The sequence below is a fragment of the Manis pentadactyla genome, chromosome 5 (assembly GCF_030020395.1).
Source record: "Manis pentadactyla isolate mManPen7 chromosome 5, mManPen7.hap1, whole genome shotgun sequence".
Lineage (NCBI taxonomy): Eukaryota > Metazoa > Chordata > Mammalia > Pholidota > Manidae > Manis > Manis pentadactyla.
Genome location: NC_080023.1, coordinates 101442400 through 101454579, shown reverse-complemented (window position 1 = coordinate 101454579; position 12180 = coordinate 101442400). Strand labels below are relative to the sequence as shown.

The window sequence follows — 12180 nt, the reverse complement described above, 5'->3', positions numbered from 1 at the left end:
ACAGAGGTACTAACAAGGAAAGAAAAGGCGAGTGATTGCTACAATCCTATATTTCTATTCATAGTTTTCTAGGGTCCTAAAATTGGTAAAAGAGATAAAAGAGAAGTCATAGAAGGAGGGTAGTTGTGTGCCTTTATTGCTTAAATGATTTCCAGCTCATCTTCTTTAGTTTAGCTTAGGAAATTCCTTGCCAGTTATCACTGGGGGAAATCAGCATTACAAATTTATTTTGATACTGTTTTGCAGTAACATTTATAATAACATATCAAAATATTGGAATAATCAAAGAACATAGTGCTTTGAATACTTCTGTAATTCAAAGAAGTATTCACAATTTAATACTTATAGACTGTCATTTTGGTTTCTCTCTGTGGAAAGTCAGTGAGGAAGTCACTATGCCTTCAGGCATTCGATTGGAGTATCAAGAATGTCAGAACTCTGGCTGTAGTTTTTAAAGTAAGTATAAAAAGTTGGTTTTATGTAATATGTGTGAACTGTAGCATAGGTCCAAAACAAACTTGGAAAGTATTCTTTTAATGGTATCTTGTTTACCTAGTGTGTTTTTTTTTTTTGCTATCATTAATATAAAATCACATGAGCAACATTGTGGTTACTAGATTCCTCCCATTATCAAGTCCCCACCACATACCCCATTACAGTCACTGTCCATCACCGTAGTACAATGCTATAGAGTCATTACTTGTCTTCTCTGTGCTATACTGCCTTCCCTGTGCCCCCACCTATGTTATGTGTGCTAATCGTAATGCTCCTTATACCCCTTTTCCCTCCCTTCCCACCCAGCCTCCCCAGTCCCTTTCCCTTTGGTAGCTGTTAGTCCATTCTTGGGTTCTGTGCTTCTGCTCCTGTTTTGTTCCTTCAGTTTTGCTTTGTTCTTATCCTCCACAGATGAGTGAAATCATTTGGTACTTGTCTTTCTCCACCTGGCTTATTTCACTGAGCGTAATACCCTCTAGCTCCATCCATGTTGTTGCAAATGGTAGGATTTGTTTTCTTCTTATGAATGAATAATATTCCATTATGTATATGTACATCTTCTTTATCCATTCATCTACTGATGGACACTTAGGTTGCTTCCATTTCTTGGCTATTGTAAGTAGTGCTGTGATAAACATAGGAGTGCATATGTCTTTTTGAAACTGGGATCCTACATTCTTAGGGAAATTCCTAGGAGTGGAATTCCTGGGTCAAATGGTATTTCTGTTTTGAGTTTTTAAAGGAACCTCATTTGTTCCTCCACAATGGTTGAACTAGTTTACATTCCCACCAGCAGTGTAGGAGGGTTCCCCTTTCTTTGCATCCTCACCAGCATTTGTTGTTCCTAGTCTTTTCTATGTTGGCCATCCTAACTGGTGTGAGGTGATATCTCATTGTGGTTTTAATTTGCATTTCCCTGATAATTAGCGATGTGGAGCATCTTTTCATGTGCCTGTTGACTATCTGAATTTCTTCTTTGGAAAATTGTCTGTTCAATTCTCTGCCCATTTTTTGATAGGGTTATTTGCTTTTTGGGTGTTGAGGCATGTGAGTTCTTTATTTATTTTGGATGTTAACCCCTTATCAGAAGTGTCATTTACAAATATATTCTCCCATACTGTAGGATGCCTTTTTGTTCTGCTGATGGTGTCCTTTGCTGTACAGAAGCTTTTTAGCATGATGGTTCATAAATTTTTTGACCCCATGATATCTTTATACTCTTAAAATATATTGAGGACCCCAAAATCTTTTGTTTCCCTAGTTTACATCTGTTAATATTTACTGTATTAGGCATTAAAATCGAAATTTTAAAATACTTATTTATTCATTTAATGAATGACTTACCCCTGCATGATTTTGTAACATCCATATTAACCTCATTTGGAAAAGGTTGGCTTGCTAAACTATGCAAGCCTTCCAAGTGTTCACACATTTCTTTTTACCTTTTTAAGACACACATTTGTTAATATCACCACAGATACTAGCAGAAAGTCTTTACTGTTACTGCGAAACTAAAAAATTCACGGTGGATACAAATTGTGCAAAATTCTTACATTCATCTAAAAGCTGAAATTTTTTATTTGGCATAAATACTGCCAGTTGTTTTCTTTGAATTGAGTGACAGGTTCACTTCTTTAATTTTTAAGAAAGTTTCTGCCAGGTACTCAAGTCTGAACGAAGTTTGTCATCTTTTTAAGTAAAAATGGTGTTCAGTTATAAAGATTAAATGAACTAATTACTATCAACTTCTTACAACTTGAGTCAGCAGTCAGTAAGTGGTGGTAGAACATTTGACATGTTATCATAATACCCTCTCACCCATTTTAATTAGGTTGAGGTCTCAAATTCTGTGAGGGAGGTAAAATGGATACCATTATCTCATTATATAAATGAGGAAACTGAGATTGTAAGAAATTAAGAGGCTTGCTTGAAGTTACCAACCAGTAAGTAGCGAATCCAAACTTAACCCAAACCATCTGTTTTCAGGTGCAGACTTTACCCACCACGTTGTCAGCAGAGTATCTCACGTAACAAGGGAAACATAGGTCTACATGATCTGGCAGGAATAGCACTATTCAGGCATTGCTCACATTTTCAAGTGATAATAAAGTGAGGAAAGAGCCCTTTGTTTTGTATAAAGGATTCAGAGGAGAGGCATTATTTGAGCTGGGTTTGAAGAATTAGTGTTTTTGCTAATTGGAAGAGAATTACATATTTATAGAAAACCTTACGTAAATTTGGAGAATCATAAATAGAATAAATTATAAAAGATCACTTAAATAATATTCTTTTCCCTCTCCTCCTTAGGCTTTAGAAAAGAGCTCAAGAACTTGGAAGTAGGTTGTAAATCTCATGAGTTCCATCCAGACTCACACCTACAAATAAAAAATCCTTTGATAAAAAGGTAATCAAAGATACTTGGAAATATTAAAATACTTTTTATTAAAGGCATGTATTATAGGAACTCTGTCAGAAAGGCCATGAACTATATATTACTACTCTAAAAGCAGTGGGTCTACAGTATTATGCCCTTCTTGTTGGGGAGCATTAAAAGGATATAGAGTAAGGATAGAGGGCCTGCAGAGTACCAGGTACAACACGATTGTTAACATTCTCAGAACATTCTTACAAGACAGATGGTATTTTACAAAAGAGAAATTTGGGGACTTAGATTAAGTAGTTTGCTTAAGGCAATAGAGCTGAAATTTGAATTTGACTCTTACCTACATGGCAAAGAATCTACTCTTCCTCATTCTGTTCTAATTGAATTCCAAGCAGTTCACATGAGAAAAATAATTTAATTACACTAGGAAAAATGATTTGCAATATGATATTTATCTTCACCTTAGAAGTTATTACCTAAATAAAGGTAATCTTGATTAACTAAGTTATTTGTTATTAGTATACTATCCTTATAGCATTATCTATCAAAATAAAGTACACTTGTATTGCTATAGACTTTGTAGTGTTCGTTGGGCAGTGTTTTAGGGTATTGAAGTCTTGCTTGTAATGCTTTCTTTAAGTCTGTGTTACATTTTATTACAAATAATTGTCATTTCAGTATTTGTAAGTTGAAATGAGTTTTTTAAATTATACTTCTGATTATTAGAAACCTGATTTTAGTAATGATAAGTGTTCCTGGTAAGCATTCATGTATTCTGGAGTACTTTGGATTTGGAGAGTATAAAATGTTAATAGTTGCAAATAACTCCCCATTTCTGTTATTATGTTACAAAAATAAAATAAACTATATACAGTTGACCCTTGAACCAACATGGGGGTTAGGGGTGCTGACCCTTCCCCACACATCCATAAATTCTTATATAACTTTTGACTCCTCCAAAACTTAACTATTAATATCCTACTGTTGACCTTTGAACAATATGGGTTTGAACTGGTATCCACTTACATGCAGATTTGGGGGGAAGATTTGCAACAGTTTGTTTACATTTCTCCTGTGAATGGTGTCATGTATGGTCTCCAGTGTTGTGTGCATGCGCTTTGATAAATTTTAGCTTTTTACAGTATATTTGTGTAATTTTATGGTAATGGTAAAATAGATGATCTGCATGTTTTTTGCATTCATCATATACCTAATGTTTTCTTAATTTTTTTGATATTTCTAGGCTAGTTCATCTGCAAGTTTTTTCAGATGAAGTTTTGTAGCTCTCAAAAAATTTTTCCAGTATATCTATCAAAAAAATTCCACATATAAGTGGACCTGCACAGTTTTTCAAACCCACATTGTTTAAGGGTCAACTGTATTGGGAAGTTAAACTCAAGAAAAATGTTTGCTTTTCCTTCAGTTGTGCATATTTACAGATGGGTTTTTAGCTTTGTTTTTGTCTTATATTTCAGGTCACATATATGTGAAATCAATGGAAAGTTGTACCCTTTGTCCAGTCAGCAAATACTCGAGGACCATGCAGCAAGGCAACATATCCACCAGCCAGATTATCAGAAACTTGAAATACCAAGTGAATGTAAATTTTCTCACTGGCCTAATACAGAAAATTCTGAGAAAACAGGTTTACTTCTTCATTCTGATGATAATTCTGGAAAGAGAATGAACAATAATGAAATAGGCTCACCATCTTCATTGAGCTCTTCACCCATGAGAACTGTTGGGATAAAACCAGAAATTGCTCCTCTCATCCATCAGCAAACTATGGTGGAACAACGTTACCTGGAGAACTCTTTATCCAGGGAACATATAAGTCAGTCAACCTGCAGATCTGATTGTTGTCAGATGCCAAAACTTGTTTGCCAGAACCCACCACCTCCTTTGCCACCAAAGAAATATGCTACAACCAGTGTGCCACAGCCAGAGAAAAATGAGTCTTCACCTGATGTCAAATTTACAGAGATGTATAAAGCTAATCCTAGTTTTATGAAGCACAATTTAGGTACCTCTTCAGAACCAGGTTCAGAAGTGAGTACTTATGTGAATGATGAAAGACTTAAGGAAACATTTCAAGTAAAAGAGCATTTTGGCAACACACCAAACTACCCATCCAGCGTTTCAACTAATGATTTTCAGGCAAACCTGGGTACAAATGTTGATGCATTTTGCCAACCAGAAATAGACTCTAGATCTACTTGTCCAAATGAAACAGTTTCATTAACTACCTATTTTTCAGTTGATAGCTGCATGACTGATACATATAGATTGAAATACCATCAGAGGCCCAAACTCTGTTTTCCAGAGAGCAGTGGCTTTTCTAGTAATTCACTATCTCAGAGTGAAAGAAGGCTAGGACCTGTTACATAATAGTCTTAGTTCAAACTGCCCTTCAGAGAATGGATATAAGCCTAGTATACACTGTAATAGATAAATGATAAAATTAGCAAGCTTACCTTTCTCATAGGCCATTAAACATAATAGGAATTGACTGACCAAACCTAATGATAATATGAAATCAAAACACTGGCATTTAAAAAGTCATTAATCACTTTAACTTTCTGTATTATTTTGTTATCAATTTATTGCATTTGTTAAAAATTCCATCAGAATAGTCGTCTTGCACCAAAAAATAGAAAATCAGGAGTTATACAAAGTCATTTACCTTATGCTGCATTGAATAAAAATGATTTTGTCCCTTTATTTTGTGGCTAGTAGATCCATAACTGTTAAACTAACCGTTACTCATATTCACTATGTTAATTGAGAAAAAAACAGGTAGTATATAGTGGGGTCAAAGCATTGTTTGCTTTATGAAACACTTTCTAATGGGTAACCAAGAGGGCTTCACCCAGTGGTTTCTGACATGTGATCCCTTTAAATGTCCTATAAATTATTGACGCATGAAATTGCTAACATTAAAAAAAAGGCTTAATGATAAAGCAATTTTTGAATTCTCAAGAACAGAAGAAACTTAATTTTGCTCCGACTTTTATCTTCATAATGCCTGTTAACATAAATTAGGCCTTTGGTCGTTGTAAGTATTCAGAAATATTACCTAAGCCATGTAAGCTAAAAATAATCAAAACACTTAACTTCAGTATATTTATTTATCATGTTCCTTTTTTTCTAATTTTATATGAAATGTGATTTTCTTTTTGGTTTGGTTTACTTTGGGCTGCTAATATCCAGTGTTAGGAATTAATGTAGGGCCCTCTTACTGGTATCTCACTGTGACTGCCTAAATTTTCCCTGCTATAATCTTAACAGGCTATAGGTTGTCAACTTATTTCAGTGATTTTCTGATATATCTGAGTGTCCAGATTAAATTTCTGCCTTTCCTATATATAGAGAGGCTTTAATTTTAATGAAATGTATTGATTGAGCATCCCTCCCTTTTTTCCTACTCTAAGCAAATAATAATTTTACCCTACTTTTATGGAGAGGGCTTTATTTTAAAAATAAGTAATTTTCCATTATGATGATCTTATAAGTGAAAATAAGTTACTATAATTGCCTTATTTCATGAGTTATTTTATACTAAGCTGGTAAATTGTGATTTAGAGTAGTTTTATATTATCCACACTAGAGAATGATATTCTATAGAATTAACAATTTTCCTTATATTTATCAGTGGATAAACTTTGTAACAACTTTATGAACTAGCAAATCCAATATTTTGACCATTTCCATCAATTGTCAAAATATCCTAAATGTGTATTATTACTAGGTAAGTCGAAATTAACTGCTTGTAAAAGTCTAACCACACCCAGTTACCAGATCTTGGCCAAATTTAGTCTTCCACGTAGAGAAGTTTTTAAGAGCCTTTCTAACTATTAACAGTAGGTAATTATTACTTACTGTAACAGTAGGTAATTATTACTTTATATTCTTAATTTAGAAATACTTGAATATCAGCTAAAGTAAATTTTATCTTTTAAGAAAGCTTATTTTCAACAACTTTTAGTATGGAGGGTTTGTAAATATTGTAAAGTTTGTAGAATTGTATTTGAAATTTCAATGTATTTAAGAACTGCTTTTATAACATTGTAAAATACTCCAAAAATGGGCTTCAAGTATTTTTTAATAACTTTCAGAAACATACTGTATGGGGTTTTTTTTTTTTTTTAATTTCTATTTGGTCAAAATGTCCAGTTGAAATGTATTATTTGAAACATTAAAACTAATATCTGGTGTGTAACAGCAATTTCATACATTTGTGTTTTCAACTCAGTTAAGCTGCAAACATCAAACAGGAGTGTTCAGTTTGGGATCTTTTTAAAATATTGTCCAGCTGAAACCCCCTGAATCACATAATAGTACTAACAAACTAGAAACTGACCATTTGTTTTTATGTTGATTCAACACTCCAAATGTAGATTGATACATATTTACTCATCATTCACGTTTTTATTTCTAGGATGCCTATTTATTGTCATTGGTATTTTCTTGTTTGCAAGCTTATTACAATCTTTTAAAGTAATGCAACCAGTAAGTGCTGTAATGTTCAAAATATTTACCTTCAGAATGTCCTATTTTCATGTGAAATCAGTTTCTTCCAGTTCAAAATATTTTTTAAGATAAATTGATTTGTAAATTAATATGGTAAAGCTTTTCTTTGCATTCATGGAAGTGTGGCATACTTTCTCCCCACATGGATTATGTATTTTTGGAAATGTAAGTCATTTGAAAGCTCAGGGGTACTTGAAATATCACTGATCATAAAAGGTTACCGCAGGAGGCTCCTGAGTGTTAAACTGGTGAAATCTAAAGCAGAGCTCCTATAGGAGGAGTTTGCAAACCTGAATAATTTAGGCCTTGTGGCCCATAGGTCTCTGTAAAAGCTACTCACTCTTGCCACTCTAGGGTGAAAGCAGCCACAAACAATAAGTAAATGAATGGGCCTATCTGTATTCTAGTAAAACTTTATTTAAACTTGGATTTCATGTAACGTCCACATGTCATGAAATATTTTTTTTTTCAGTCATTCAAGATGTAAAAACCATTCTTAGCTCACAGGTCTTATAAAAAAGAGGCAGTGGGCTAGATTCAGGCCATTGGCCTTAGTTTTGTGACCCTCATCCTAGAGCATAATTGACATTAAATACCCTTACCAACCCTAAAAATCCTGTAGTGTCTGAATGTATTCCCATGCTGTTTAGGGACTAGGTATATGGGACACTTTACATCCTAAAATTTTTAGGTTAAGAAACCCCTAAAGAATTCATAATTGCTAATAAGCCAATTTATTTCAAATGGTAGCTAGTATCACTTATATGAAATTGTGAAATTTACAAGGAAATTTACCAGATTAAAATCACTTTTTTTTTTTGTCTATTTTTGTGATAGCAAGTTTGCTAACTCATTCACTTAAAAGCCTTCAAGTGGGTACTGTATGCAGTCACTATACATGAGATGGCACAGCTGAGTGGTAGGCACAATTTCTTATTCATCTTCTGTAGGAAATACTCAACCTTCACATTGCCACCATTTTTGTATACCATTCAGTCATGACAACACTGAGATCTCTCCATCTTCCCTGTACTAGAAATTTTCAGAATACTCAATAGGTGTGGTATAACAGGTTGACTTCAGGCTCAGAAAGATTGTTAATCTGTGTGTGAACTAGCATTAAGCTATAAAAACTGTTAATCCTTGTCACCGCACTACCAATTTGTTAAATGCAAATCAGACCAAATTTGGGTACGCAATGAACATTTATTGGACAAAATTATTAGCAAGCAGCACAAACACAGTTCATTAAACCTGTTTGGTATACTCAATGAAATCCCAGTTCTGTGTTTCTCCAGATGCTTCAACCTTTGCATAAAAGGTTGAACACTGCAACAAAGGTTACAGCTTCACAGCTCCAATATCCTTTTATAATTGTTAACTTTCTATAGTCAGCATTAGGTAATTAAAATCTTCCAAAACCAATCCAGATCTCACTCTAACCCTAAGTACCATTCTAAAAGGTAAAGAACATAAAATTTACCACATCTATGCCATTTCTAGGGAAGGGGAAATATTCCCAAAATATTTAGGCAATTCACATACATCAAATACCAATGTCAACAAGAGCCTTTCTAACATCTGCTCTATGAGAATATATTACATAATAGGAGTAGCTTCTGAGGAGTGTATAGTAGCTGCTTTAGGAGTGAGACCTTTTTTTTTACTGCCACGTTTAGTGGCTCAACACAATAGGCCTTTATTTTTATTTATTTATTTTAGGAGAGCAAGTGAGAGGCTTTTATTTAGAGATAAAGTGAGAGGACAGAGCTCCTGGCTCACACCAGGAGGGAACAAGAGAGTCCCCTAGGAGTGTGAAGTTTCTGATGAAATACTAGCTCATCACTCTTAGAATGTAAATTCTTGTTAACATTGAGGGAAAAAAACAAGCTCAATAAAGGAAAGGATATGTTTTGTTCACTGCTGGAATGATTAAGAAAAGCTAACTTGGGGCAACTGTGTACTCAATTGTGGAAAAAGTAAATATGCTGACTTTGCTTAAGTATTTAAGTGACATCATAAAATATGTGTTTTGGCCACAAACATTCTTAATGCAACCACAATAAAAAGTAGGTTTGAAACACAATAGTCCTATTTTAGGGAGTTCAAAAGCTCAAAGGAGAAAAGCCTCAAGGTAAAAGGATCTGTACCCTAGCCTTCCCACATTTGGTATTATGCATTTTCCCTATAATTGTATCAACGTGGCAACAATTAACAGAGAACCATTTAATCTAAAAATTAAACTGGTACTTAAAGCCAATACATGGTAGGTCTACATTTTCTGTTTAGCTTTAACTCCTCTCAAAATCCTACCTTTCGAGTAATCTTTTTAAATACTTCACCTTTTTATTTCACTATACTATTTGCATTATGCTAAACCATGATAAACCTTTAAAATGTTGAGAAATTACTATATTTCTTAATGAATACACAAAATTTTTACATACTCTTTTGTATTCTGCCCTGTAAAGCCATCACACATTTGAAAAAAAGTTTTTAAACAATCAGAAAGTCTAGTTTTAAGAACTTAGCTATAAATGGGTAATCACTTAGTTATGAATGGGTAATCATTACCCATTTAATATAGTCCCCCAAATTAATAATGTGTAAAATGAAAGGAAGGTTCCTCAGAGTTTGAAATTCTTCTGTTGTACAGTTTGAAATCCCATCTGTTCTTTGTTCAAGAAGTTTGTAGTCATTTTCAGAATCCACTCCAGGAGCCAACTTAATTTTGATATCAGGCAAAGCATTCTGTAAAAACCAAATATTTGTCAACAAGGTTTCCTTTTTAGTCCCATTTTAGTACTTTAAGTCAACTTCTGAAAATCTTAAGTCACTAGCCTATTCCTAAATGATTTACATGCTGATAGGAGTAAAAAAGGCCTGGACTATTCCTTGTAGGACTTCCATTTTCTACCCAGCACTGAAAATTCAGGTCAACCCCCTCCACTACCCAAAAAAAAATCACCAGAGTATCAGTCCCTACAAAAAAGGAGGAAAGGTGGACAAGAGCGGGAACTCTCCTTTTAAAAAGGGCCTGACAGGATTTTATAGAAACACTCATCTCTTCCATTCACCCTAGTCAACCGTCTGCCTTGTATTTCGAAATACCACTCAAGAAATCAGAGACAATGGGATCTCAGATACAATGAGATTATCCCTGAATCTTTGCCAAAATTTGGCGAAGGGGGTGGAGAAAGAAATAATTGCCTGTCAAGGCGTGCAAATTCATAAGCATAATGATTAAGAAAAGCTAACTTTAGGGCATAATTTAGGGCAAGCAATGAACTCCAAAGTCCGAGAGGCACTGTTTAAACAAGCTTCACTGCTTTTCTTCCACAGGCCTCCTTCAGCTCACTGCTTCTCTCCTGCCGATCATCTCCTCTCCTGTGTCCCTCTTCTTGTTCTGCTCCCCTCAACCACCTTCTCTATGCTCCCTTCCTTTATCCCCTGCCGTAATTGTCTCTTCAGAGTGAGTAGAAATGAAAATGGAGAGCATGGGTTTTACAAGGGTAATCTACAGAATTTTGCGACCTACCAACTGGTACTTGGGGATATGTGGGTATGTAAAAGGGAGGAGGCGGTCAGAGTCTCAGGCTTCTGGGAAGAATACTGAATGGATGAAGTTAATATTTACTAAAATGTGAACACAGACAAGTACACTTGGGTAAAAAGTTAACAAGTTCAGTTTTCGACCTGTTTAAAATACCTGCGTAACCTGCCCACAAAATGTTAACAATAGCTTTCGTTGAGCATTTACTGTTTCCAAATAACATGCAAATAAAATGTTGGAGATAAATTACTATCTAATCCAATCTTCACTATACCGCTATGACCTGGTTTCTTCTGTTGGTTTCATATGGGAAATGAGAAATGGACCTCCCAGAACCTCGTTTCTTCGCGGTAATGCAGGAACTCAAACCAGTTGGTTTCATTCCAAAACATAATGGAAGCCGAGCTTCCTCCTCACCTCTCTGAAGACTCTGAGGCGCCAGGAAAGGGCCTTTTCGCTACAGTCCTCATCTCCACCCCCGCACGCACCAGACCAGCTGTGTAACCTTGGAAACGCACCGCGCGCAGTTCAATTTCCCCGCCGACGCCCTCCCCGCCCTGAGTGGATGGTCGCTAAGCTTCCCCCACCGCTTCGGCTGTGCATTCAGAGCTCACCAGGGCAAAAGGTACACGAAGAGAAACAACACCAGGTCGAAGACGAGGAAGAGCCACAGATCCAACCAGTAGGAGTACTTTGGAAGCGTGTCTGGCGTGGGCTGAGGCCGCACTTGGTGGTTCTGCGGCAGCGTCCCAGCTTCGCCGCAGCCTCGCCGCTGCCGGGGGCCATCGCGACCATCTTCTGCCGCCGCGCCCACCTCCATTTCTCACCGGACGCCGCGCTGCAACCCCGCAGATGAAATACTCTCAGTCCCCCAACTTCCGCTTTCACCGCCAGAAACTAGAGAGCCCGACCCCCCACGCATGCGCCGCTGCCCGCCCCCGGAAACAGTCGTGCTCAGGCGCCGCGGATCGCTGTGTACGTAACGCCCCACAGGCGGCGCGGCTCCCACCCGGAAGCGGGGTAAGCGGGCCCGCCCACTCCACCTTGGGGTGTCGGCCAGGTTTCGTTGAGAGAGAGACGCTGTGGCTGAACCAGAATTCATCGACACGCCTCATTCTTGTCAGGTGATGGGTTCCACCTTGGAACTGCGCAAGGTCACCTCTACTTAACCCAGTATTCCTTGTGGATCCTTGTGCCAAGGTTTGAGGAGGGCCCCCCT

The 12180-nt window shown here is 36.4% G+C and overlaps 2 protein-coding genes and 1 long non-coding RNA gene across 5 annotated transcripts in view; 2 read left to right on the top strand and 1 right to left on the bottom strand.

The window, feature by feature from the left end:
* USP53 (ubiquitin specific peptidase 53) overlaps positions 1 to 7097 on the top strand; it is a 71024-nt gene extending 63927 nt beyond the window's left edge. The window contains 3 exon segments of the mRNA XM_057502574.1: positions 2803 to 2899; positions 4354 to 5256; positions 5258 to 7097. Of these exon segments, the coding sequence (XP_057358557.1) occupies positions 2803 to 2899; positions 4354 to 5256; positions 5258 to 5330 (1073 nt within the window). The 3' untranslated portion in view covers positions 5331 to 7097.
* Positions 7098 to 11571: 4474 nt separating this feature from the next.
* Positions 11572 to 11891, bottom strand: C5H4orf3 (chromosome 5 C4orf3 homolog). The gene has a single exon (XM_057503256.1). The coding sequence runs from the start codon at positions 11779 to 11781 to the stop codon at positions 11572 to 11574; it is 210 nt and encodes a 69-aa protein (XP_057359239.1). The 5' UTR covers positions 11782 to 11891.
* A 77-nt stretch (positions 11892 to 11968) lies between these two features.
* The window catches only part of LOC118924103 (uncharacterized), a 71939-nt gene continuing 71727 nt past the window's right edge, over positions 11969 to 12180 (top strand). The window contains exon 1 of one of the 3 annotated variants that reach the window (XR_008997838.1): positions 11969 to 12085. This is a non-coding gene — a long non-coding RNA (uncharacterized LOC118924103). Of the gene's footprint in view, positions 12162 to 12180 lie in introns of all 3 variants that reach the window. The other 2 variants (XR_008997840.1, XR_008997837.1) reach the window with 2 other exon arrangements.